This window comes from Pholcus phalangioides, unplaced genomic scaffold, assembly GCF_987345545.1.
Source record: "Pholcus phalangioides strain wild (caught in Gottingen) unplaced genomic scaffold, Ppha-v1.0 ptg000003l_1, whole genome shotgun sequence".
NCBI lineage: Eukaryota > Metazoa > Arthropoda > Arachnida > Araneae > Pholcidae > Pholcus > Pholcus phalangioides.
In genome coordinates, this window is record NW_028301596.1 from 40,498,691 (window position 1) to 40,524,615 (window position 25,925).

General features: G+C 39.4%; 1 protein-coding gene across 2 annotated transcripts in view; it reads left to right on the plus strand.

The window, feature by feature from the left end:
* The window catches only part of LOC149088600 (NACHT domain- and WD repeat-containing protein 1-like), a 112,277-nt gene extending 88,183 nt beyond the window's left edge, over positions 1-24,094 (plus strand). For both annotated transcript variants that reach the window (XM_089248085.1, XM_089248086.1), the window contains exons 8-26: positions 1,901-2,072; positions 2,180-2,383; positions 6,143-6,813; positions 7,610-7,779; positions 9,481-9,653; positions 9,789-9,882; positions 11,005-11,120; positions 11,370-11,487; positions 11,585-11,845; positions 11,942-12,065; positions 12,450-12,637; positions 12,740-13,083; positions 13,185-13,365; positions 13,517-13,707; positions 13,831-14,024; positions 16,651-16,813; positions 16,911-17,109; positions 17,223-17,459; positions 18,891-24,094. In XM_089248085.1, the coding sequence (XP_089104211.1) occupies positions 1,901-2,072; positions 2,180-2,383; positions 6,143-6,813; positions 7,610-7,779; positions 9,481-9,653; positions 9,789-9,882; positions 11,005-11,120; positions 11,370-11,487; positions 11,585-11,845; positions 11,942-12,065; positions 12,450-12,637; positions 12,740-13,083; positions 13,185-13,365; positions 13,517-13,707; positions 13,831-14,024; positions 16,651-16,813; positions 16,911-17,109; positions 17,223-17,459; positions 18,891-19,420 (4,330 nt within the window). In that variant the 3' untranslated portion in view covers positions 19,421-24,094. The remainder of the gene's footprint in view (positions 1-1,900; positions 2,073-2,179; positions 2,384-6,142; positions 6,814-7,609; positions 7,780-9,480; positions 9,654-9,788; positions 9,883-11,004; positions 11,121-11,369; positions 11,488-11,584; positions 11,846-11,941; positions 12,066-12,449; positions 12,638-12,739; positions 13,084-13,184; positions 13,366-13,516; positions 13,708-13,830; positions 14,025-16,650; positions 16,814-16,910; positions 17,110-17,222; positions 17,460-18,890) is intronic.
* Positions 24,095-25,925: the final 1,831 nt, after the last annotated feature.

Genomic DNA, 25,925 nt, shown 5'->3' on the forward strand with positions numbered 1-25,925 from the left:
TCTCTTGAATAAATTCCGTGTCTTATCTGCGATTTCTACAGCTTAGTAAAATGTCGTGTATGGAAGGAGGGAGGGAGGATGTTTTTTGAATTGGAAATATATTTTTTTTAAGGGAGCTTCTCCGCGAAATGAATAGTGTGTTCCGTGGAACGAGTTGGAATCAATTACCGTTGTTCCATCCGCTTGAGTAGTTCTGATTGGATTCTGTTTGAGAAATTCCGTTTCGTTGCAGAGTTTTCGGGAACTTTTGTGTGATTTCCGATGTGTTTTATCCTCGTTTCTTTAATTGGAAGTGTTTGCGTTATTTTGTCCGTCTTTTGAGATTTCGACGTTGAATCTTTAGTTTTACGAGTAGCAAGTAGTAAAATAGCTGTTGATTTTTTTTGCAGGGAATGGTTCTTTATACAGGGTGTCCCCCCCATAAAGGGACATTTCATGGCAATGCGTTTTCCGTAGTCCCACTAAAATTGTTATTTTATGATCTAAAAATACTCTTTCAAGAACATATTCTTTCAATAAGCCTATTGGTTACATCTGCTCGAATGTAACCGATACAGTTGTCGGTTGCATTTTTTCAAGATTTATAAAAGAACTTTTATAAAACTTTATAGTGTAATCCCGCCCTGAGATTAGAATTAATGTTGTCTTCGATGCGTACATTTGATTATTTTATTTTGGTTGTTTGTTGAGCCAATAGATTTCACCAACTTCTTTAATAAAAAGTAAAAGTCTCAGGTATTGTGATCATTGTAATTAAATGCAACTTCCATTTCATTTTTGATGTTTTATTTATTCGAGAAGCTTTATTAACATTGATCAGTTTTCAAATATACAAACTATACTAACGTTGCAAAATGACAATTAAATTGTTCCCCCGCATAATCTGATACCCCACTTAATCGGATATTGTGTGCTGGAATCGTTGATATCCGATTAAGAGGGAGCCCACTGTCTTTCAGTTTTACAGCCTTCAGCGTCGTCGGTTAAGGAAATTTGCAACTAATTTGCAAATTTCCTTAACTTCGGGTCAATACGGTTAAGACTTTTGAATGGGTTTCTGTGAATTGGACAATGTTGTCACTGCAAATGTCGATATTTTGAAAATAGTTGTATTTTGGTTTTTCCAGAATACTACTTAACCGTATAGACCAGTGTTTCCCAAAGTGGGCAATATCGCCCCCTGGTGGGCGATGGAATGGTCCAAGGGGGCGATAGAACCTACTGATTTAAAATAGGATCCTATGGGTTTACTTGAGTTGGGGGCCGATGTGAGGAAAAAAAATTCTGATGAAGGGGGCGATGGAACAAAAAGTTTGGAAGACTATGGTATAGACGTATCTCGTACACGTTCCTCTGCGGAATATAGTTTTTTCGAGAATGCAGCGTTATCTGGTACAGAAATTTGTAACTAATTATGTAATTCTGCCTAACTAAAAATTTACTGAGATTGTTTTTTAATCAGTCCAGGATATCAAGGAAACATTTTATTTTCTGGATATTATGCTGAGGTGAACATCTATCTCGCTAAACCGCCCCACCGGGTGGCCAATTCCTGAAATTAAGAGAGGCTACTAATGTGTCTCTACTTAAGTGCCTCACGCCGCCGTGCGTGAAATAAGGAAGGCAGGGTCGTGTCTCCAGTGGTCTAGATGGTAACATGCTTGCCCGGTATGCAAGAGGGCCTGGGTTCGAGTCCCGGCGAGACAAGATGACTTTTCTTTCCGAGTTCAACTCAGCATAATATCCAGGAAAATGAAATGTTTCCTTAAAAATTTACTGTTTTCCCCAAGCACTGGGGGAAACTGCATTTTTATCGCATACCGTTTTTTTAATGAATGATTTCGGCACACCCTATATATTCAGAAATTACATGTTTTACTTCTTTTCCACTTTAATAAAGTATACCCTGGAGCTCTTCCGGCGTAGACTCGACGATTCCCGATCACGGAACGTACCTGAACAAATTCACCGAATTCATCACCAATAAACTGAACGAAGTCGTCACGACGTCGGCCAATGAATGGTCTGCGAAATGGGACATCTTTCCTTCGACGTACAAGAAGTCTGTCCAGGTAAGTATTGCTAACTAAACACACACATATAACTCTCTATATAATGCATTACCATTCATGATATAACCACTGACTCAATGCCATCAATTTCCTTCCCGTTGATCCAGGAAGTGATGAGGGAATCCCAGAGCCAGCTATTGAACAGTCGCAGGTACGTGCTCGAGCTCGGAGTGTCCCAGTCGTTGGGCAGCGATTGCGGGCAGCTCTTGCAGATCCAGCAGCTCATGATGGAAAACGACGACAAGATACGGCACGCGCCCATCATCGTATGCGGAAGTGACGGGTGCGGGAAGTCTACGCTGCTGTCACAGGTACCACCATTTCGATTCGAAATCTGTTATCGTGTCAATCCGGAAATAACAATTGTCAATAATTTTGAGCGTTTATGTAAACGGGACAAATCAATATTAACAACTCTAGAATAGTGTTAGGGTTGGTCAAATGTGAATGATGAGAGAGAAGGAGGATATATCCTAGTGTTTCGGAATCCGGTGAATGTCGTTTTTTAACACTTTACGGGTGAAATATCTCGTCCAAACGCCAGTGGAAGAAATTCATCCTGGTGTGTGTGTGTGTGTGCGTGCGCGCGCGTGCGTGCGTGAGAGAAAGAGAGAGAGCGCACACACGCAAGGTTTTATTTTCCTTATCTTTCTACACTTCTCTTTAATAATCTTTTTTCCCACGTATAATGCATCTTCATATACAGGGTGTCGATATAAAGATGTATTATATATCATTCTTTATATACAGGGTATCGATTCCCAATTATGTAAAAAAGGGGGAAACTTATGCTATGTAAATAATATACAGTCGAATCCCCTTATAACGAACTCCAAGAGACCGGAGAAATCACTTCGTTGCATCGAAATTTCGTTATAAAGAACTCCTGGTTTTTTCGCATTGTTCCTATGTAAACTTATCTGAGGGGAAGACTTGTGGGGCAAGTAAGAAGATGAAGTTGGTATGTTGAGGTGGACGATTCGAATGATCTAAATACACAATATATATACAAAATATATACAACGCCTCCACTGTTACGGGAAACGTGGAAACAAAGCAACCGTCCACAGTGCTGAGCAGTTTTGCTTCCCTTTCTTTTTACAGAATATGCAATATACACACACGCAGAGCCTCCACTGCGACGGGGATAATCAAACAGAGCCTCGGTTCACAGTGCTAGGCATTCACATTTGAATTACTTACATACAGTCGAATCCCGTTTTAATGAATACCGTTATAGTGAAAATCTCGTTTTAACGAACACTTTGCTTATCTGAGGGATCATAAAAGTGTTCGTTAAACGAGATTTTCACTATAACGGTATTCGTTGAAACGGGATTCGACTGTATGTGAGTAATTCAAATGTGAAGTCTTAGCACTGTGAACCGAGGCTCTGTTTGATTATCCCCGTAGTAGTAGAGGCTCTGCGTGTTTTCATCTGTGTGTGTGTGTGTATATCGCATATTCTGTAAAAAGAAAGGGAAGCAAAACTTCTCAGAACTGTGGACGGAGGCTTTGTTTTCACGTCTCCCGTAACAGTGGAGGCGTTCTATATATTTTGTATATATTGTGTATTTAGATCATTCGAATCTTCCACCTCAACGTACCAACTTCATCTTCTTACTTTCCCCACAAGCCTTCTCATCACTTCTTTTGAAATCCCAAGCTGCGGTCTCCGGCCCTTATGTGCCACTGGGCGCGCGTGCAATTTTTCTCCCTAGTCATTGGATTCAGCTATCAATTTTTAGTCAAATGGCTTGTGCGTTACATCGACTTGATAGCTGTCTTCATGGGGAGAACGACGCCAGTGATTTGATACTTGCGACCACAGGGCAAGAGGGGGCCACTACTATATTACTAATTGCTAATTTTTCCGGCACAATTCTGCCTCCTTTGAGAAAACGGAAGTAAGTTGCTTTGCATCAGTCCTGGGTTGTGAATGGTTCTATCTATCTATCTATACAGGGTGTCGTGTAAGTTCTGATGCGGCCTTTATCTCAATAACCGTCCGTCGTAGAGATATGATTCCAATTTCCAAAATTCTCAAAAGGCGTTCAAAAATTACGGTGTACCAGTTTTGAGATTGAAAATACTCCCCCCCCCCCCGCCCTTATGTATTTGCACAATTTCGTGCAATGGAATTATTTTAGGAGAAGACAGTTTCCGTCGAAAAACGTGTTTGAATAGCCCCGAATATTAATATAAAGTTTTTTATACATAAATTGCGGTTGGAATATAACTACACGCTCAGAGGAAACAACGTGGTTTTTCATATAAATGAGCGTTTCCGTTAAGAATCGTGTCGGACAATCACATGAGCGTGGAAACAGGAATAGCGTGTCTTTTCTAACAGTGGTTCGTGATCGTGACTTGGTGTATAAGAAGATGATAGATTGTAGTCGCTGAGCAATGGGTAATTTTTACAACGCATTTTTTTTACGAGTCATGAAATTTTTCAAATTATTTCAACATAATATATAAGGATCGCTCAAATGAACCTGTTCGAGTGGAGTTATGGACAAAAGAGTATATCTGATGATGTAGCAGAATTAAACAGAGCAATCTATAACAAAGCAAAACTGCACTTGTGTTCGTTAGAAGGACCCATCAAACAGGCCCCCATCTTCTTGAGAGGAGACTGTTTCCGAGGATAAGGACTTGGTTGGTCCAAGCTATACAAAGCCAAAAGAACAAGCTATACAAGCCATCGAGAATAGAGTAATCAGGCAGGTCTTCTCGTAGTGTGATCTTGGTACACGGTAAATGATGTCATGTGAACAGCAGCATAACCATTATCTCTGAAGGCTCTGCACAAACCATCCTATATTACCGTCCCCCCCCCTCCACTTCTGTAAATACGCCACCGTCTTCAAGTCACTCATGCTTGCACACTTTCTCGGTCACTCTGATCTGATCCTTCACTCTCCGCGCTTACGTCTGTGTCACTCTTTTGGTTGCTCGCATGCTTGTAAACTGTTCAGTTCACTCTTTTGTCACTCACTGACCTGTACCCTTGCTCCCTAGGTGATTATTTTGGTTATTCATATGCTTGCATACTCTTTTGGTCCCTCACATGCTTGTAAAAACTCTGTCACTATCTTGGTCGCTCACCCACCTGTATTCTTATCCTTAGCCTAAAGATTCTAAGTCACTCACTGACCTAGTCCCTCGCCCTCTAGACATAGGTGAATTTATTGTTTCACGTCTGTGGACAAAATAACTTTTGCCTCCATTCCCCCCCATTCAACTAATTTTCTTGACTTCTCATTCCTCAAATTCGCTGCCCCTTCCCTGAACTTGCCGCCCTAGACTACAGCCCGCTGAGCCCCTATAAATACGCTTCTGTTGTCACGTTCGTGACTGTCTTTTGTTCTGATCTTCAAAAATAGCTGTAGGCAGAGGTACTCAACCTCTATTATTCCACGGACTTTTTGTGTTAATAAGATGAAGACCGGGGACACTTCATCAATCAGATGATAGCTGTAGACATTAAATTAATTAGATGAAAAGAGGCTTTGAATACTGTGCTCAAATACAAATAAGATGAGGCCGTGCATACTATACCAAAGAAGATAAACCGTGGACATTGTGCAATCAAAGTGAAGGGCGTGAGAAACCGTACCACTAAAGTGAAAGCCGTGGGCATCGTGCCAATGAGATGAAGGCCGTGAATAAGAAGGCCTGAGACAATAAGATGATGGCGTTGGATGTAGTACCGTAAAGTTGATTGTCATGAGCCCCTTTAACAGAATGATATTCAATCGGAACATATACGTAACTATAGCTAAATAATGAATTGTTTTCTCATAAAAGAGCTCACGGAGCGTCTTAAATCTTTCCAAGGACCAACAAGAGGTCCACGGAACCCTTGCTGAGAACTTGCTATGAAGAGACACATGAAGGAGAACAAGCATTTCTCATCATCTTCTAAAAAGCTCAAGTGCATTTTCTGGCTTTCTCATGGAATGCTTTGTTTCGTTGTGATTCACTTCTCAGAAATACTTTTCCACTCGAACAGGTTCCTTTTGATTTGATCGATCCAAAGAATAAACTTGTGGCTCTCCTTTCAGGTAGTCATGTACTGTCCAGAGTGGCTAGGTGGCGACGTCATAAGGATCGTCAGGCACGTAGGCCAGAGTCCTTGTTCGACGTATACGTCAGAGCTGCTGCGTTACCTCTGTCTGCATATAAGTCTCGTCTTCGACTTCGAAGTGAGTCCGAAACATCAGAGCTTCGAGCTGGGTAAACTCAGCATCTGGTTCCAAGACTTACTCAAGATGGTCGAAGAGACTTCCACGGATCTGATCATAGTCCTCGACGACCTCCATGAGTTGAGGTGTCCACCGAGCAACCAAGCAGCCATATTGGGATGGCTGCCGTGGAACCTACCTCCCAACGTGCACATAGTGTGTTCGATCAACCAAGATGCCGAGACGATACTCGGGTTACTTAGATCGAGGATGCCGAGCGGTGACAACTTCATACAGATCCCGGCGCTGACATGTGCGTCGGCTGTCAACATGCTGCAATCGAATCTGAAGGACAGGAAACACACACTCTCCGCGAGGCAGATGGAGTCGATCCGGAACAGGTTGTCAGACCGCTGTCCGTCTCCGTTATACATCAAGCTGTTGTCAAGAGTCGCGGAAAAGTGGCCATCCTGGAAAGAAACGTCTAAGCTCTTGGTCCCGTCGACACTGGAAGAAGTAGTGGATCTGGTTCTCTCTGACCTCAAAGAAAAGTAAAATAATGATAATTATTTTAAGCATAATTAATTACGCTCGTTCCTTGGAAATCATCCGAGTAGTATATACCAGTGTTTCTTAGCCTTTTTCTCCCACGGGCCCCTTTCAACCACGTTCTTTTTCCCATGCCGCTCTCTCTCCCCACGACTTTTTACAGCTCCGCCCCCCCCCTGCCCCCATCATCCAGAAACGAGAACCTTTCTACTTATTGAATAGACTTCTTCAGTAAATTTATAGTGAACAAACATTTTATAAAGTCTATCCACGAGCCCCTGAGTAAGATTTCGGTGAACTTCCCTCCTGTGATGGAGTGAGGGGAAGGTCGTCATGCTGTCCCGTTGCAAAATCGTTGGTCTCCAGGCAAAAAGGTTTTCTGGTGTGGGGGGGGGGGGCTCATACTCAGCTGGAAGGAACAGCTTATATATTTGCATACTTTAGCTCAATAGTACCAGATCGCATCATGTAGACCTCCTATGTACATGAGGCCCTCCTGGCCCATGCGATAAGATTGTGGAATTCGGGTGGATTCTTAAAGTAGTTACAGATTTCCCCCACCCCCACTATATTTCTCTTAAAGTAGTCATTTCTTCACATCTGACTTTTTTTGAAAAATCTGTCTACCCCCCGCGACACCTTTCATGGTTCCTTTTCCACTCGATTTTCAACCGCCCTCTCCCAGAACATTCCCGTACCTCAAGGTGGGGGGGAGCATATGGTCCCCGGTTTAGAACCACTGGTATATAGCATGAGAAGATTCCATTTGTTGACATATGCTGTTTTCTATTTTCTCAGGTACGGTTACAGGACAATCAGGAAAGTAGCTACGTTTCTAGCTTGCACAACGTACGGCCTGAGGGAAAATGAACTGATCGAGCTTCTTTCGTCTACGATGGAGTCTGTGGAGGATTCCCAGAAACATTCTTTCCGGCCAACGACATGGTTCACCACGGTAAAGGAAATGAGTAGGTACTGCACTCGATGTCACGGAATGTCATGTTGTGTACAACGTACAGGACCGAGTGACCCCCACCTTACCTAAATCCCAGCATACCATTCAATCACACTCCATCTATGAAAAATCCATCGAAAAAAAAAAGGAAATTTGGACGTATATTGATATTTTTGGCGTTATTTGCATGGTGCTATAAAGGGTGTTTCAGAACTCTACAGCTAAAATGAGAGAACGGGGTGACAATACAGTTTTCATAACAGAACCTAGGGTCGCAAATGACTTTTTTATTTATCGCATGCTAAGCAGCGTGGGGGGGGGGGGGAATAAGGGAGAAAGGTCCTGTGTTAACCCTGAGAATGAAAGGGAAAAATATTTCCCCCATATGCGCATGATACCGGGGTGGTAGGAAGAAAAATACCCCTTACCGCGCAACGGGTATGAAATTTCCCTTTGATGTTAGCAAGGTTGCCATAACTTGACAACTTCTGAAGTGGGTTGATACCTGTATTCTCCGAATAATTGGGATGTGACTCAGGGTGTCATTGCAAAAATTATTTGTCTTGACGTGTATTATCATCCTCGTCATTTTAAAGGTAGAGTTCTGGAAGTCCCTGTATACCGTTTCCACACTGTAATCAGTTTCACGGTTTCTGTTCAATGGACAGAAAATTAGAGCCGTGTTCGGTACCACCCATTATTGTTTTATATCCTACTTGATAAATAGTGATTTTGGATCCAACAAATCTTTCTTGTTTTTTGTAATGTGTCCAACAGTTGAGATCATTTAAAGATGGAAGTGCAACAGTTGTAATGTATAGGTCGTAAAAAATCATGTAAGTGACCGGCAAAATTAAAGGGTTGATTGCATTTGTGCGCATTGTAAATGAAGTTGCTGTGAAATTTCAGGAATTTCTCACGGTGGTGTCGAACGCATTGATCACCAAAACAATCGTGGAAACTCGAAGGTGCCTTAACGGCATTAGAGAGGGTCCCTGGGTAAAGTAATTTTTCCGAGCCCCCACCTGACCAGAAATACTTGCTACCCAATTTTCATGGAATCCATGACACGTCTGTAATTCGCTCTTAGAACTCCATCCCTTTCAGACCCTGGTGCCACAGATGTAGAGAGGCTGCTTTTTTTCACTGTAGAATTTTTTCTTATGATCTCAGGGACACCCTGACTTAAAGTATTGCGTAAGTTTTTTGAGTTAGAAATAAAGTGAATATGAACGTTGGCGGTTTTTCATCAGAGGGCAGCACTAAAAGTTGAACTTTCAGGGTGTTTGTAAGATGCTTCCTGGAGAAAGTGCTTCCGTGATAAAATAGCCTTGCTACACACCAACTTCGGTCGTATATCGTCATACGGTAATTTCCAAATCAAATGAGTTGGGTTGGAAATGAAGGCGCCATCTATCGGTGGTCGCCCCAGGGTCGGTCGGTAGTTAAAGAACTTGTTTCTGATGTTCTTCCCCGGATTTGAACCCTTCACATTTGAAGACGAGCATCTTCCCACCTGGACTACGCTATCAAAAATCCAAAACCATTTCGAAAATCACAAAAAAATAAATGCTCGGGGGTCCTAAAAGTTTATGAAGTTGGCATTTTACAGTATCTAATTTTTTTGTCCGATGAGTGTACATGCATGAAATATCGAATTTTCCTTTTTTCTCCTCGTTTACATGATTCGATGTTGGTTTTATCTTTTTGCCAGAATCGTTATTGAAGGAGTATTACGTTGATCGAAGGCCTTATCTTCACTGGAGCCACAAGACAATCTCCGAGTACATCCGTAACAGGTACCTCAGAACTTCCAGGGATCTACAAGCCTGCTACGCGGAGCTAGCAAGTGCCTTCCACTTGGGGTTCCTTATGGAAAAAGAAAAGGTTCAACAAAGCTTTCCTTCTGAATAAAATCTCGAAAGGGGGTCTTCAAATTGTTGGAGACCATTTTTTGAATATACGTATTGTTACCAAGATCTATTATTAGAATGTGTAATTTACTTGTTTTTTTTTTTCTAGGATGATACGAATGCTACCAAGGACAAGAGGAAAAATGACTGGTGTGACATATTAAGAGAAATTGATGAGCTCTGGTTCCATCTTCTACAGAGTGGTAATTTTATTGCATAGAGATTGATTAATACAATGTTTCCCCAACCGGGATATCACGATGAATCGCTAGAGGGTTCCAAGAGAAATACGGTGTAACCCTGATACAACGATACTTTGTGGACAAAGAGAAAAATGAGGCTGTAGACGGATTATCGCTATATCGAGAAGCAGCAGTTTGACATAAGAGTATAGACATTTCTAAGCAAGACTTGAAATCGACTTATCGTTGTATCGAGTTTTCACTGTAATACTAGCAGTGCAAATAATATTCCTCCAAGGAATGTTCATGAGGTGCACATATAGAGTGTAGAAATGTGAATGATATTGGTAACACTAGTGATACTGTCTACAAAGTATTAATATAATTTCTAGGGTCCCTTTTTAGAATTTCTGGATGCACGTTGCAGCCCTCTATGGGTGGTTCCCATCTGCCCCGTGATAGGTGTGTGTCCCGGTAGAAAAAAAAATCAATGCATACAACAATATGCAGGATGTCCTGTAAGTGCTAATGCAGCCTTTATCTTAGTCCGTCATGGAGGTACGATTCCAACTTAAAAAATGCTTTAAAGAAGTTCAAAAAATACACTGTACCAGTTTTGAGAGTAAAAATACAGTGTGTGGCAAAATAAAAAAAAAGTTTAAAACGGGGGACCGTTTACAAATTTAATTTTTTTTTATTTTGTTACGCATTGTATTTTCATTCTCAAAACTAGTACAGGGTAATTTTTCAACGCCTTTTGAGCATTTTTTGAATGGAAAATACACCTCTACGATGGATGGTTGATGCGGTAAAGGCCGCATCAGCACTTACGGGACACCCTGTATATACCTTGGCTGACGACATTTCCTCAATAAAAGGGAATCGGGATTCATACGGACATCGCCAATCATCGCCAAAAACGTTGTCTAAGGTAAACTAGCCATTTATCCCTGAAAAATCCACAATGGCGGGAAATGAAGCACTACTGCTAATATCAGTGGTTTAACATGTAATTTACGTAAAAAAAATTCGTTTGGCAGATATATGAGATGAATAAACTGCATCGAAATGACTATAATTAATTATGATAATTGATAGTCATAATTATCGTAATATAATTTTTTATTTCTTTCAATTCCAAAGCTGACCGGGAAAAGTTGAGACAAGACGCTGTCTGTAACTTTGACTTCCTCCAGTCTGCGATCAACGGGGCTTCCATTAGTTATATAAGAAGCATTCTGGAACTAGTCAAGTGTCAGGTATGTGTGTTTTTTCGATGTTTCTTCCGTGCGTCGGAACCAGGCTTGGACCCGGAGAAAGGAGAAGGGGGTTGATCACGTTCTCAATAGCTGGGTGCTAGGGGTCTGGTAAAATACGGGACAGTAGTGGCTGTCAAAACACATTCCGTTAACCCCGCCTCTGTCCTTACACATCATCACCCTTGATCCGTGGCTATTTAAAACTATATGAGAATTTAGTGATTCATATTTGATTTTATTATCTTGAAGGCTCTGGACTGGGAAGTCGAATTACTATTGGCAGTGACGAAACAAGCTGTCGACATCTTGAGCCAAGACCCAACGCAACTGGCAACGGAACTTCTCAATTGGCTTAAGTGTTTCTCAGGTATGATTATGGATAATTCGTTACGGATAATTCCAACTGTAATGAAATTACTTCACGATATATAATAATTTTTCGTCTGTGTTTTCCGTCTTCAAAGATGGTTCCGGTTGTAAATTCTTGACCAACCTCGTGACGAATGCCCTACGCCACAGCAATCGTTGCACCAAACCGCTCTTAGTCCCGACGAACTCCTGGTTGACGCTGAACCTTCCACCTCAGGTCTGTCAGATGACATGTCCGGGACCGGTGCTTCACATGGTGACTACACCAGACAGCCAATACGCTTTCTGCGCATCTGATTCCAAGGAGATCAGCATGTACCACTTGCCGTCGAAGAAACTCGAGAAGACATTCAAAAGTAAGAAATTTTTTTTTACTGGTTTGGGGGGTGGGGGGGGGGTTCATCGTTCGGATTCCGTTTGAACTATCAGTGATCGCATTCCTTGGTATTTAGGTCATAAGGCGGTGATCACGTGTCTACACGTCACGTCATCGGGCCAGTATCTCATCAGTGGCTCGGAAGATACTGATGTTCTAGTTTGGCAAATCGACACGGGACAGATGAAGCAAAAAATGAGGTTCTTTTCTTTGAATATCTTTATATGCGTTCACCATACTGAACTTTGGACTACTGTAAATGTTTTTACCATAACTTACATGTTTCACCAGTGTTGCCAACTTAATTATTTTCCAACTAGATCTAGTCTTTTTTCGCCCATTTAGTTGAAAAAATACCCATCTAGTTGTTTTTCTAGTCTATTTCAAAACAAAAGCTTCCTGCGCAATTCTTATTAGTCTGTTATTAAATTAAGTGGAAATACGGAAATGTCCCGGGATCAGTATGGTCATCCAAATAATGACTAAAATTAATTCTGGTTGTTTAAGGCCGGTTTCTAGTTGTCTTTGATGAATGATCTAGTTGAAAAATTTTTTGACTGTTGGCAACACTGCATTTTCCACAGTCACCACATCGCAGGAGTCCTCTGTGTCGCCACCACGAACTCCGAGAAACTTGTTCTCAGCGGTTCAGAAATTGGCGTCGTCGTAGTTGCGGACCTTCAAACTGGTGAAATCATACAAAGGTTAGATAAACATCGAGGTGTCATCAACTGTATATGTGTCAACAGTGATGATGACATTTTTGTGACAGGTGAGACCTCGAAATACAGCCTCAATTCTAACCTCTGTGCCAAGAATTTTGACATCTTTTATAACTGCATGATTTTTCGTTTTTCTTTTCCTTTTGCTGCAGGATCCAGTGACAAATCCGTATGTGTCTGGAACATAGAAGACTTCTCGCTCCTGAACTGTATCAATCTATCCGCACAAATCTATAGGATGGACATATCTCGTGACAGTACGTTCATCGTGATCGCTTGTGACGACACGTCCCTCCACGTTCGCTCCCTGACCACCGGTTCCGAAGTCCACTGTCTGCAGGGTGTCGGTGCCGACGTGACTGCTGTCAGGTTTGCCAATGACAACTGCCGGTGCGTAGTAGGTTGTAGAGACGGGAAATGTCACATCTTCGACATTCATTCGGCGTCTCTCATCAACACCCTTACCGGACATGCGGAGGAGATTTCCAGTATTCAAGTAAGACGTATTTTCTGACGTATACCACTAGCTCGGTTTGATTCGCAGACTGTGAGTATGATGGTGTTCTTGTTTGCATTGATTCCTCCCATATTTTTCAGGTGCAGCCGAAAGATTCTTTCCTGGTGACATCCGGTGGTAACAAGATAATAGTGTGGAATTTCTCTACTCCTAAAAGAGAGAACCGGAACCACATGAAGCAGAAATTAAAGAGGACGGATAGTCACCGTGAACCAATCGTGTGCGCTGCAGTTTCGAGGGACGGCAACTATGCAGTGACAGGTTTGTTTCATACTTGGATAAATTACGAAATCTTAAGAAACGCGCTGATAAAGTCATTTTCAGGAAACTATCGTTTCATAAATATGTTACCCTATCTAGAGGTGTGGTCTGGATTACTTTTCATTTTAACTCCCCCTTTTGACATTATCAGGTTCCAGAGACAATTATTTGAAGATATGGAACATGGCATCGGGAGAAGTCAGCGAGACTCTGGAAGGCCACAACGGTCCAATCACTTGCGTCGCTTTCTCCCACAATGGACTCTATATTATATCCGGATCCGAGGACACAGTTGCCAAAGTTTGGGGCCTTACATTGAAACAGGTTGAAACCACTTTCAAGGTAGGAATATTGAAGAACCTATTCAGTGTATTGAGATTCGATGAACTTCCATAAGTTAGAAAGTCCAGAAAATTATACAGGTAACTTGTTACTGTTTTTTTTAATGATTTTTTTTTTATTCAGGAGCACCAAAGTAAAATCGTAGGAGTCAGTTTCGCATCGGACAATCGCAGAGTCTTATCGATGGACGTCCAGAACAACCATCGACTTTGGATTGCAGACACTGGGTCTCAGATATACGTTTGTAACAAACCGACCTTTCTTTCCTCTCTTCATGGGAACACTGTGTTTGCAGTTACTGGGAAAAACGATAACAGGTACATCTCATATTCATTCTTATAGGTGTAAATTGCATTAATTTCATATAGTGAAATCCTTCTCTAACAATAAACTGTATCATAGTTATGCAATGAGGAAAAGTAAATGTTTTTTCGGTGAGATCTGACATTCTCTCCAACAATGGGGGGTAAGTCATTCCAACGGACAATAAAAATTTTAATCGAAATAAACAAGATAAAATAGCGTCCAACGATGGATAGAACATTGTTCAAGAATATAAAAGAAATTCTCCAACAATGAAGAGGAGAAAGAGTTATAAAACGATAACTAAAGTATTTCTCAACAAATTTTAGATTAAATGGTCTCCATCGATGAAGATGAAACATGATTCAAAGACAGATAAAGTGCATGTATTTACCAACAATGATGGGGGAAGAACAATACCCATACAAAGATAGACAAGGGGTCATTCAAGTATTATGTCAGCATCGGGGGGGGGGGGGTTTCGGATTTGCTGACTTTTGATGACAAGGGGGGAGGGGAGTTTGAAGGTTGCTTACGTCATCAATCACCCTTTTTGAAGATATGAAATATTCTAAGCTGCTGACGAAATTTTGCTGACAAGGGGGAGAGGAGGGTCAGTGTTTTGCTGACATGGGGGGAGGGGGTCAAAAATGGCTAAGAATCTGCTGACGTATTACTTGAATGCCCCCCCCCCCAAGTCGGCAATTTCGCTGCAACTCTGGAAACTTGCAACCAATCAATAACATCTATTTTTATTTTCTATGTGGTCAGCTCCACAAACTTACGCGTTTACTCATAATTATATATTTTTTGAGATGTTGATTTTTTTAAGGAAGGAAAAACTCATCTCTGCCTCTACCGGGAGTCGAACCCGGGTCCCTCGTTTGCCCGACGAAATGAGTTTTTTTCCTTTCTTAAAAAATTAACACCACAAGAAATTAATATCTTCACAACATCCAGTTTTCTGTAAATCTTGCTTCAACAAGTGGAGAGCGACATCATGTCACACATAATTATTAAGTTGAGCTTACATTCACAAAATTGCAGGAAGACTAAAACGACACTCCACGTACACAGATCACTATTAGAAAATGAGTAAAGTTTTGAAAAATAGGCAGATGAAAAAAAAACAGCTTAAGCAATAAAGATATGCACAGTTGTAGGGAAAAAAAACACCTTAATCTGACTATTGTTTTGCAGGTTAACAATGAGGTGTTCAACAAACCTGTTTTTTTTATATAACATTGTTCAAAAATAAGTTGAATATCATTCAAAAATATTTTTCAACAATAGAAAATAATCATTCACCAATATAAAATGATCTTTCAACAGTAGAAAATGAAGAAAATGATCTTTCAACAGTTGAAAATGATCTTTCAACAGTAGAAAATGATCTTTCAACAGTAGAAAATGATCTTTCAACAGTAGAAAATGAAGAAAATGATCTTTCAACAGTGGAAAATGATCTTGCAACAGTAGAAAATGAAGAAAATGATCTTTCAACAGTTGAAAATGATCTTTCAACAGTTGAAAATGATCTTTCAACAGTAGAAAATGAAGAAAATGATCTTTCAACAGTAGAAAATGAAGAAAATGATCTTTCAACAGTAGAAAATGAAGAAAATGATCTTTCAACAGTTGAAAATGAAGAAAATGATCTTTCAACAGTAGAAAATGATCTTTCAACAGTAGAACATGAAGAAAATGATCTTTCAACAGTAGAAAATGATCTTTCAACAGTAGAACATGAAGAAAATGATTTTTCAACAGTAGAAAATGAAGAAAATGATCTTTCAACAATTGAAAATTATCTTTCAACAATTGAAAATGATCTTTCAACAGTAGAAAATGATCTTTCAACAGTAGAAAATGATCTTTCAACAGTAGAAAATGATTTTTCAACAGTAGAAAATGAAGAAAATGATCTTTCCACAATTGAAAATGATCTTTCAACAATTGAAAATGAAGAAAATGATCTTTCAACAGTAGAAAATGATCTTTCAGCAGTAGAAAATGATCTTTCAACAGTAGAAAATGAAGAAAATGATCTTCCAACAATTGAAAATGATCTTTCAACAGTAGAAAATGAAGAAAATGATCTTTCAACAGTAGAAAATGATCTTTCAACAGTAGAAAATTATCTTTCAACAGTAGAAAATTAAGAAAATGATCTTTCAACAATTGAAAATGATCTTTCAACAATTGAAAATGATCTTTCAACAATTGAAAATGATCTTTCAACAATTGAAAATGATCTTTCAACAGTAGAACATGAAGAAAATGATTTTTCAACAGTAGAAAATGAAGAAAATGATCTTTCAACAATTGAAAATGATCTTTCAACAGTAGAAAATGATCTTTCAACAGTAGAAAATGAAGAAAATGATTTTTCAACAGTAGAAAATGAAGAAAATGATTTTTCAACAGTAGAAAATGAAGAAAATGATCTTTCAATAATAGAAAAGCACTTTTCTTTTCTTTTGTTTTTGTTTTTGAATAATTGAAACAGTACAATTCCAAAAATATAAAAAAGTAAATGAATTTTCCAATTTATTTTCAGCTATTTTGACCAAAAGCATACTGTGTACCGTTCATGTGACATCACATGTTTTCATACATCTTTTTTCTTACTCGGAACAGTCTCAAGTTCTGGTCCGTCATGGACGTAGAAAACGAGAAGCTCGTCAGTCACAGTGACGCTATTTTATGCTATACAATCACCTATGACTGCCAGATGGTGGTAACTGGTTCTCAAGACATGTCACTGAAAGTCTGGGAGGTTCCGACAGGGAAACTTACTCAGGTATGTTCGCGATCAAATGACTGAAGTCGCGCGATTTGGGATTTTAGAAACTCTGTATTTAATTCCAACTGAGATTGAAATCGATTACTTATTTCAGGTTCTTGCTGGGCACGAAGGCTCTGTGACGTGCGTTGCCGTGACCCCTCTTAGTCCATCTCTAGTCGTGTCAGGATCATCCGACTGCACCTTAATCATATGGGATATGCTGACAGGTAGCGATAATTTCACGCTGAGGGGCCACAAAGACACTGTCAAATGCGTGACTCTGACTCCAGACGGATCCATCGCCATTTCGGGTATAACCATTGAAATCCTGTGACGATTTGAGACATTTTTAGTGGCCTTCGATAGAATTATTATTTTCGTTATTCTAATGTAGTTTTTTTTCTTCTCTCTTAAATACACGCAGGATCTTCGGACAACACAATCCAAACTTGGAACACCCAGACAGGTGAGAGGGTGAGCATGATAGACATGCACGCTCCTCTGAAGATCATGAACACGTCCCTGAACGTGAGCCAAATCGCTGTTCAACTCACGAATAGCTCTTTCCTCCCGATCTTGAGATTGCATAACAATCCCGCCAAGAGCATCACCGTCGATATGCTGCCGGGATTCGGCATCCAGGACGACACCAAACCACTCGGTAAGTTATACTTGTTTTCAGTGTCTATTAATTTGCAGTTAAATTCTATAGCAATTGCAAACGGGAATTGGAAGAATTAACTAAATTATGAACCATGAATAAACGTTGCAATGACGCTCACATGTATGTATATATGAAGTGTAGAAAAGTAGAAAAGTGCGATTATATTACTATTATCTCACATATATACGTAGGTGAGGAAGGGTTATTATTATTATTATTACAGTCGAATCCCGTTTTGACAAATACCGTTATAACGAAATTCACGTTTTAACGAAAGCTTTTCTAATCCTTCAGATAAGTTTACATAAGAATAATGCAAAAACGTGGAATTCCTTTATAACGAAGTGATTTCTCCGGTCTCTTGGTGTTCGTTCTAATGGGATTCGACTATATTATTATTTACCGTGGGGGGGGGGGGGGGGGGGACTGAAAGAAAATGTTCCTATCATAATTTTGCTTAATCATACATACACACATGAAAGCTTCCTATTTGAATGTGTGCCCTACACGCTAAAAACACAACACGTACTCATTAATTGTTATTTGTTTGTGTTAAATATTCCACGGAATTTTGTGAAATATGCCATTATTGTTGTTATTATTTTATGACTGACAAATTCACACACACATAATTTTCCCCCATCAAATGCATGTAAATCCCACATTAAAAAACACTACCACATACTCATTAATTAGTATTATTATTATATTCCATGATAGTGATGAAATATGTCATTATTATCGCCATTATAACAGATCCACATGTTCATTTTAATTTTACCCATCAAATGTATGTAATCTCACACCTAAGAACATTATTCACAATCATTGATTAGCGCCGTATTGTTCGACCACGTTCTAACATTAAATTGTCTTTTCGAACCCTCGACTTTGTCTTCCCCCCCCCCCCCGATCATAAACTATATTATTCGACATGAAATTATTTGAAGAATTTAAATTTAAAATTTCAGGTCATTCAAACCAGAATTTCAGTAGAAATTCAATGTTTTCGAATGTCCTTTGTCTGGTTCCAACATGTTGGATCATTTTCTCTGTGGGAGAAAACCACCATAAAAAAAATAGTGGTAAAATGCCACCATATCTCATGCTTCGAGAAAAGTGTTCTTCTCATGTTTTACCAGGTGCGGTAGATAGATTGATTGGCCATGAGAGGGCGTTGCTACTTTTCCAACATATGCCCTTTACGTTAGAGGTTCCGTAAGGAACATTAACGTGGGTATCTGTCTGGTATTTCGATTTAAAGTTAAATTCTATAGCCGTCGTGTGGGCATTGTGCTGGTCTTGTACCAATTCGTTAGAAATTCCGCAGAGGAATGTGTACGAGGTGCATGTACGGTTACGTAGTAATAATTAAATACAATTTAAAAAAAATTTAGTGTAACAAGTCTCTTTTTTTCATATTTTCAGGATTGACTAGTAAAGGTGGCATGCTGCCTAAGAGGATCCTTCAAAGAGGCAACCTTAAACGGGAGCAGTCCTTCGACTCCCTATATTGGGAATTAAAAGCGGGGACGACGAAACACCACGACATCTTGACCAGCTACGACGACATGAGGAAAACATCGGCGTTCCCTTTCACCACGGGCCTAGGCGGCAGTGGTCCTGGTGTCTGGGACGGCACGAAAGTCCGATCGCCCATAAGACCATTGGATCCGAGTACCACGCAACCTAAAGCCAAGCTCGCCAAACAGAAACTCCTGAAGAAACAGCAGAGCATGTTCGCGTTTTTTCCGGTCCACAACCAACAGCAGCCACCAGGGGCAGCAAGTCCGAATGCCAGGGATCTCGAATCGAGGAAAGCTGATTTCTTGGCGAAGCTTCAGTCAGCCAACAAACAACTGGAACTATTGAGAACTGCTGCTGAAGACTCTGCCAAAAACAGTAGAGATAACGGAACGACGGAAACCGTTATATCTGCCGTTTGCGCTATCACTTAGCTGTCGGAATGTGAATCGAATGGACTTCATTGGACTGGATCGAAGTCACAATCCGGGCGATTAAGCCAACTGTATAACCATGTCTTCTATGAACAGGGTTAAGGTTCCGAATGTCAAGATGGACTTGTGTCTCTCGGTACTTTAACCCAATTGTTCAAATGCCATGAAACTATAAAACAAACCATGATATAAACACCACGTAAAACTGAATCTGATTCAGCTTTTGGATAATGTTGCACAAAAAATGGTTCACCCCCCCCCCACGACCAGTATAACACTTGTACAAAAAAGAACACTTGTATTGTTAGTAGAGAAGTTCTCCCCCCCCCCCCATAGTTCCATCGGGAACAGTATCGTTCCTGACGTCAACAATACTCCATGGCAGACGTCATGTTTATGAACTTGTTTTACGGATAGGGGGTCACCAGCTTCGCACAAACCATTGTTGTCTCACCCAGAGCAGAATCACCTTTTCCGAGTTGGCGTGTGATTCCAGCAGCAACCTTGGAGGATGTTTATTTTCTTAGTCTCCCCTAATTTTTTATCCCTACTGAAGAATGAACCCTCTCTTTTCGTTATGAAACAGGGCCGTCTTAATAGCATCATGGGTCCCCCCGAGTCAAGGGATTTTTCTGAGCCCATACCGGGAAAATTCTCAAAAAAAATTCAACGACTTCTTGTTTTTCTGAAGGCCCTCCCCCCCTCGGGCCGTTCCTGAGTTGGCCCATGCGTTAAGACGGCGCTGTCATGAAGGTCATGCATGGTCAGAGGCCATCTTTCCGTGGTTACACTATATAAAACCATATCTACAAGGACAAAGAGTAAATATCACCCGTCTTCGAGAAGACTCTTGATGAGTCACATTATGGACCTTGTCATGCAGGGCAGTGTTCTTCAACCTTTTTACACTTGCGTATGGTGGTGGAAATAGTTAAACCATTTTTCGGACTGGTTTAAATGAGAGAAATAATGTGCAGACCGGTGAAAAATAAATTTCCGGAAGAAATCATTTGCAGACAGGCCTCAAACATATGAATGCAAAATATAATTTGCAGACCAGATAAAAATTTAAAAATTAGAATAACTTGAGGACAGGCAAAAAATAAATAAATTTGTTAAATAATTTGAGGATAGACAAAAACAAAAATGTATACGAGAAATAATTTGAGGGCAGGCAAAAAATAAAGCAATATAATTTTTTCAGCAATATAAATTTTTTATTTTTTGCCTGCCCTCAAATTATTTCTCGTATTTATTTTTTGGCCTGCCCTCAAATTATTTTCTTCTTGATTTGACAACAATTATCCTTGAGCACTTAAGAAAATTATGAGAACCCCCCCCCCCCCTACCCGTGTGTGTGTGTGTATAAATGCCAGAAATCCTTTTTACAATTCAACTTGCCGCATTCTGATGGAATTACACGTCAAGACGATTCAATAAGCTGCTGTAATTTAAGCCGTTACAATCATTGTTATAAAACCAGTGGTTCCCGAACTTTGACCCACGGAAAAGTGAGTGGATCTTTAGTGTGTTCAGGTTAGGTAAGCATTAGTTTTCTGTGATCCAAAAGGAGTTTGTAATCACTGTCATAAAGTATCCGTTGTGCCGTGTAAATGCTGACGATACCTCACTGCACCAATATACTAATGTATACATCTCGTACGTGCCAAAATCAATGTGTATTGTGAAATTTGCGTTACCGTTTCGCGTATATTTAAGTGCGTAATAGTTGTTATATTCGTTATATCGTTTTCTTGAACACTATGCACGAAGCTTCACCTTTTACAATTTTGTTTGATGTAATTGAATACGTGTATCGTGAATGTTTCACCTATATTATATATAATACGTACCAACAAAATGAAGAAAAAATTAAGCACCAAATTCACGTTGAAGTATTTATTATTACAGGGTGGATACTGTCGACTGCCCAATAACTGCGCACGTGATTCTTTCTGAAAACTAACATGGAAAAGTGTCTTCAGTTTTTTTTTTGATTGATGACGTCACTTTCGAGAATCTTGTCAAATTCAGCGAACGTACACCAAACATATAACTGTGGGCTGTTCACAGAGAAAAACACACAGCATCCATTTTCTAAACATTTATTACGCGCACAAAAAAATGCAAGATGATCACAGACAGACATGACAAAAAACGTGACCTTTCCCGCCAACTTCTCCCGGCAAACTTCACTGTTGCCAAACCAAATCTCTTCATCTTCATAATAATATATTTTCCTGCGTGTCATCTACCGATTAGAAAACAAATTTATCACTAATACTCCTACATAACTTGGCATTTTTAAGCTGTGGTAGCAATAATATAATCCTGGGTGTAATCAAGAAACCTAAAGCTGTGCAAACCAGGTTTTTCCCCCATTGCCTTTCTCTCTCAAAAAATTTGACAACAGCAAAGGAAAGAAAATTACCACATTTTGTCCCAAAAATTTGTTGATTTTGGGGGGGGGGGGGGAAATTCAATAGATCTCGTTTGACCAACGGTTTACAAATATGGCGATAAATTTGCCAATATAGTCGAGAGAAGGTAACATGTAATAACACGGTTGGCATCGGTCTACACTATAGTTTCCCAAACATTTTGTTCCATCGCCCCCTTCAATTCTTTTTTCTTCTCATCGCCGCCCGAACTCATTCCAATCCATAGGATCCTGTACTAAACCCATAGCTTCTACTGCCCCCCTTGGGCAATTACATTCCCCCCCCCCCGGGGCAATATTTCCCACTTTGGGTAACGCTGCTCTACACGAAGAGGGAAAAAACTTGACTTCTATAACGGGTTTGGATATTTCAGTGCATTTTCAATTAGTGGCAACCCGCTGCATGGGGAAAATTTATTTTGTTCGTTGGGTATTTGGGGTGTAACAGAGACCATTACAAAAATGACACGTCACAAAAATTCAAAACGTTACAATTCCCCCAATATTCGTCCGATCCTCAAACGGAAAACACTTTTCCACATTAGTTTTTCACAAGGAATAACCTGTGTAATTATTGTGGGTGATCGATAGTATCCACCCTGTGTAATAATAGCTGATGGCTGCTAGCGATGGCATTGTATTTTTTTTTTTAAAAATGGCCCATACTTATTTTGACCCGTATTTTAACGAACCGCTCACGCTTATTTGTACCATATTTCAAAGAGAAATGACCCACAATTTCACATAAATGTCCCACATGCCCCACGCTGATTTGCCCCGTATTTCAAAGTACTGCCTTACGCTTTTTGTGTCCCGCTTTTCTTTTTTTTACCAAATGTATTAACAAGATTTGATGCCAATGGCAATTTATTTGCCCTATCATCATTAACAAGGGGTCATTAGAGAGGTTTCATGAGGTAAGTAAACTCGAATGGTAAAACAATAACCTTATCGTTCCTACATTATTATATGATGAACATTATTCTACAAAGAGGCCAGGCATGGCCTTTATCTCACTGGCAAAGGAGGGTCCCTGACCTTAGTATTGTTTCCTCAAAGGGTCCATAGGCTACAAAAGATTAAGAACTCTGGCTTGAATATTACTATATTTCCCCCACATTAGCTCATAGAGAGTGCTTGGAACCAGGAATCAGACTGTGCTTAGCATGAGCTAATGTGAGGAAATATACGAATGTCGAGGCTCTACAATGCCATCAAGATTTGCCTGAGTTACTGGGTGACTCCAAATAATTCTGTTATCATCAGCAGCTGTGTGTGTGTGTGTGTCACAATCATTTAACTAGAAAAATCTCTCGCACAACTTGTCAACCACGTAATACTGCCATGCGAATCAGACCTCAACTGACAATGCCATCAAATAATTTCCTTATTTAAGTATAATTATATTAAAACCCTGAATTCAATGCCCTTACATGCAGGGCCGTCTAAAGATCATCATGGGTGCCCGGGCCAAATTATTTTTCAGATGTAATTGACCCAGCTATAAATGCCTTCCCACCCCAGTTTGAATGCTTATTCTCGAAAACATTAAGCGGATCCCACTTTCATGAGGTCCCCTCCGTGGGCCCCATGCGTTCAAGACGGCACTGCTTACAGGCATAAGTCTCAAACGAATCGGAGCAGCTGGATCCCAGATGGTTTTTCTGACTGGATAATCAATGATACACAATTATTTAAAAAAAATACATGTATATAGGCTGTGTGGATCACTCACATGTTAACCAGAAGAGTAACTTCCTTTCTGTCTATCAACCCAGAGCTTATTGTAACCCACTATGCAAAGTCACGAATATACTCGTTCAATTTCTTCCACGTTTCGGATGTAACATGAATGATTAACTCGTTGGATACACCACGGTATTTGCTTTTTTTTTTGTGTGAATTGATTCAAATTATATATACACCATATATATATACACCATATATATATACACATATATATAGTTAGTTGCCACCACAACTGAATTGTTGAATTTATACATATATTATATACACTGAATATATTCCTTTGTGTTCAAATCCTGCTCACGTTACAACAAGAGTACTAATAATTACGGACCATATTCCAATTTGCACCGCTTTGTGATGTGATTTTCTATAGCCACAGAAAGTATTACCATGATAATAATTGACAAATAATTATTATTATGCATTGTAGAAAGTTTGTACAGCAAACATGAATAAATATATTTACATTCTTTCAAAAATGAGAACATGGATTCTTATTTATTTTTCTCCTCGTAGATCACAAATCTGTAAGATCTTCATATGCTGACCATATATCCTCAAGAAAATTGCGGGGAATCGTGATTCTAATCCGACGGAACTGACTAGAATCCTCCCGTCATAAGCAGGGTTGTAATATTTGCTCCCCCGGGTAGATACCCATTTTCCCCTCGGGCTGGGGTTTCTTTAGCCTAAAAACCCGGGTTTTTTTTTAGGAAAATGGGTTTTTTTGGGGGGAAATTGTTTATTGCTCTCAGGTTAGTTTATGTATTCCAAAAGTTTCTGCATAGTGCAGTGTTTAGAATATGTATATTTTGAAGTATTTTTAAAAGATTTTTTTTTTTGGGAGCAAAAAAATGTGATAAGTAATTTCTTGGAATCAAAAACAGACTTTTTTATTAATTCCTCTACCTTTTTTATGTAAGCATTTAGGTGCGAGATTCACATATAATGTTACAATAAACCGCAAACAGAAAATGTAACCATGAAAACTTAGATATGTAATATATATGTATTATGCCTAATATACATTTATGTAATACTTGATAAACATATTCCAAAGAAATTATTGCTTACTATAATGCACAATAATTTTTCACACACATACACAAATCCTTGCATGAATAAATTGAAGCCTCTGTGAAGAAGTAAACTGAATTAAATTAATTAAAATGAAGAATGTAATCTGAATTTTCATTCAAAAAATATTTACATGTTTGCATTACATTTTAATAAGTTTTATACAGGTACATGAGACTTTCATAATCGAAATATCCAGAGACAAAAATAACATTATCTCATAGCGAAAAAAGAAAATAACTTTGAGGGATTCTTGAATTGAACATTGCTAACGAACACCTTCAAGCTTAAGATGCTCAATATAAGATGCTCATAATATAGGCCCGACCCAGAAAATTGGCTTGTTTAAATCGTCAGCCAGATGAAGGCATTTCTGTTGCTATACATGACAGATTGAAGCGATATTAATATACAATAATGTTATTGGCATTTGTATTTAATGATAATTCAAGGTATTCTGTAGTTTCAAGTGCCCGAAAATGGCCAATTTGGGCAAGTGGAAAACACCTCCGGAGTACTGAATCCTCAAAAAATGACTGCTCTATCTCCTCCTCTTAACCAGATAATTTTTCAATTATTACTGATCTTTAAAAATATTTCAGAATTTAATTTAATGAAGCTGGGACATTCTTCAGCAGTGAGGACCGACCGACGTGACTTCTGCTCCTGAAAATTTGGGTTCGATTTTAAAAAAAAAAAAACTTTATGGTTCTGGTTGCATAGCTAAAGGTTTCTATTTTTGACGGATCAGGACACTTTTGAATACATTTTCTGCAGGGTTTCAAAAAATTGGAGGAAAAAAAAATTCAGGCACCATATCCTGATTTCTCATTTATCTCAATTTCTCCCAATATCGTTATCCAAATTCATTTCTTAGCTTAACATGCACCAAAAATGCATATTTAGACATAATGTAAGATGTACACATAAAGGATGTACATACATGTTTAAATTAGATATTTTGAGGTAGGGGGGGGGGATTCAATTTTGCCCAAAAAACAATGGGTTTATTAGAAAAAACCCGACCGGGCTTAATTCAGAAAAACCCGGCTGGGTTTTTTATACAACCCTGGTTATAACGGTCACTTTTCTAATCCCCGGTCCAGTGGAATATGGGGGCTTAAATGTATTTCACTCCCCATTAGCGGACAGTAAAATCAGGCACACTTATTTTTTTTGACATTCCCCGTTAGCGGGCAAAGTTTTTGACCCCACAGGTGTCCGTTATCGAGAGGTTCT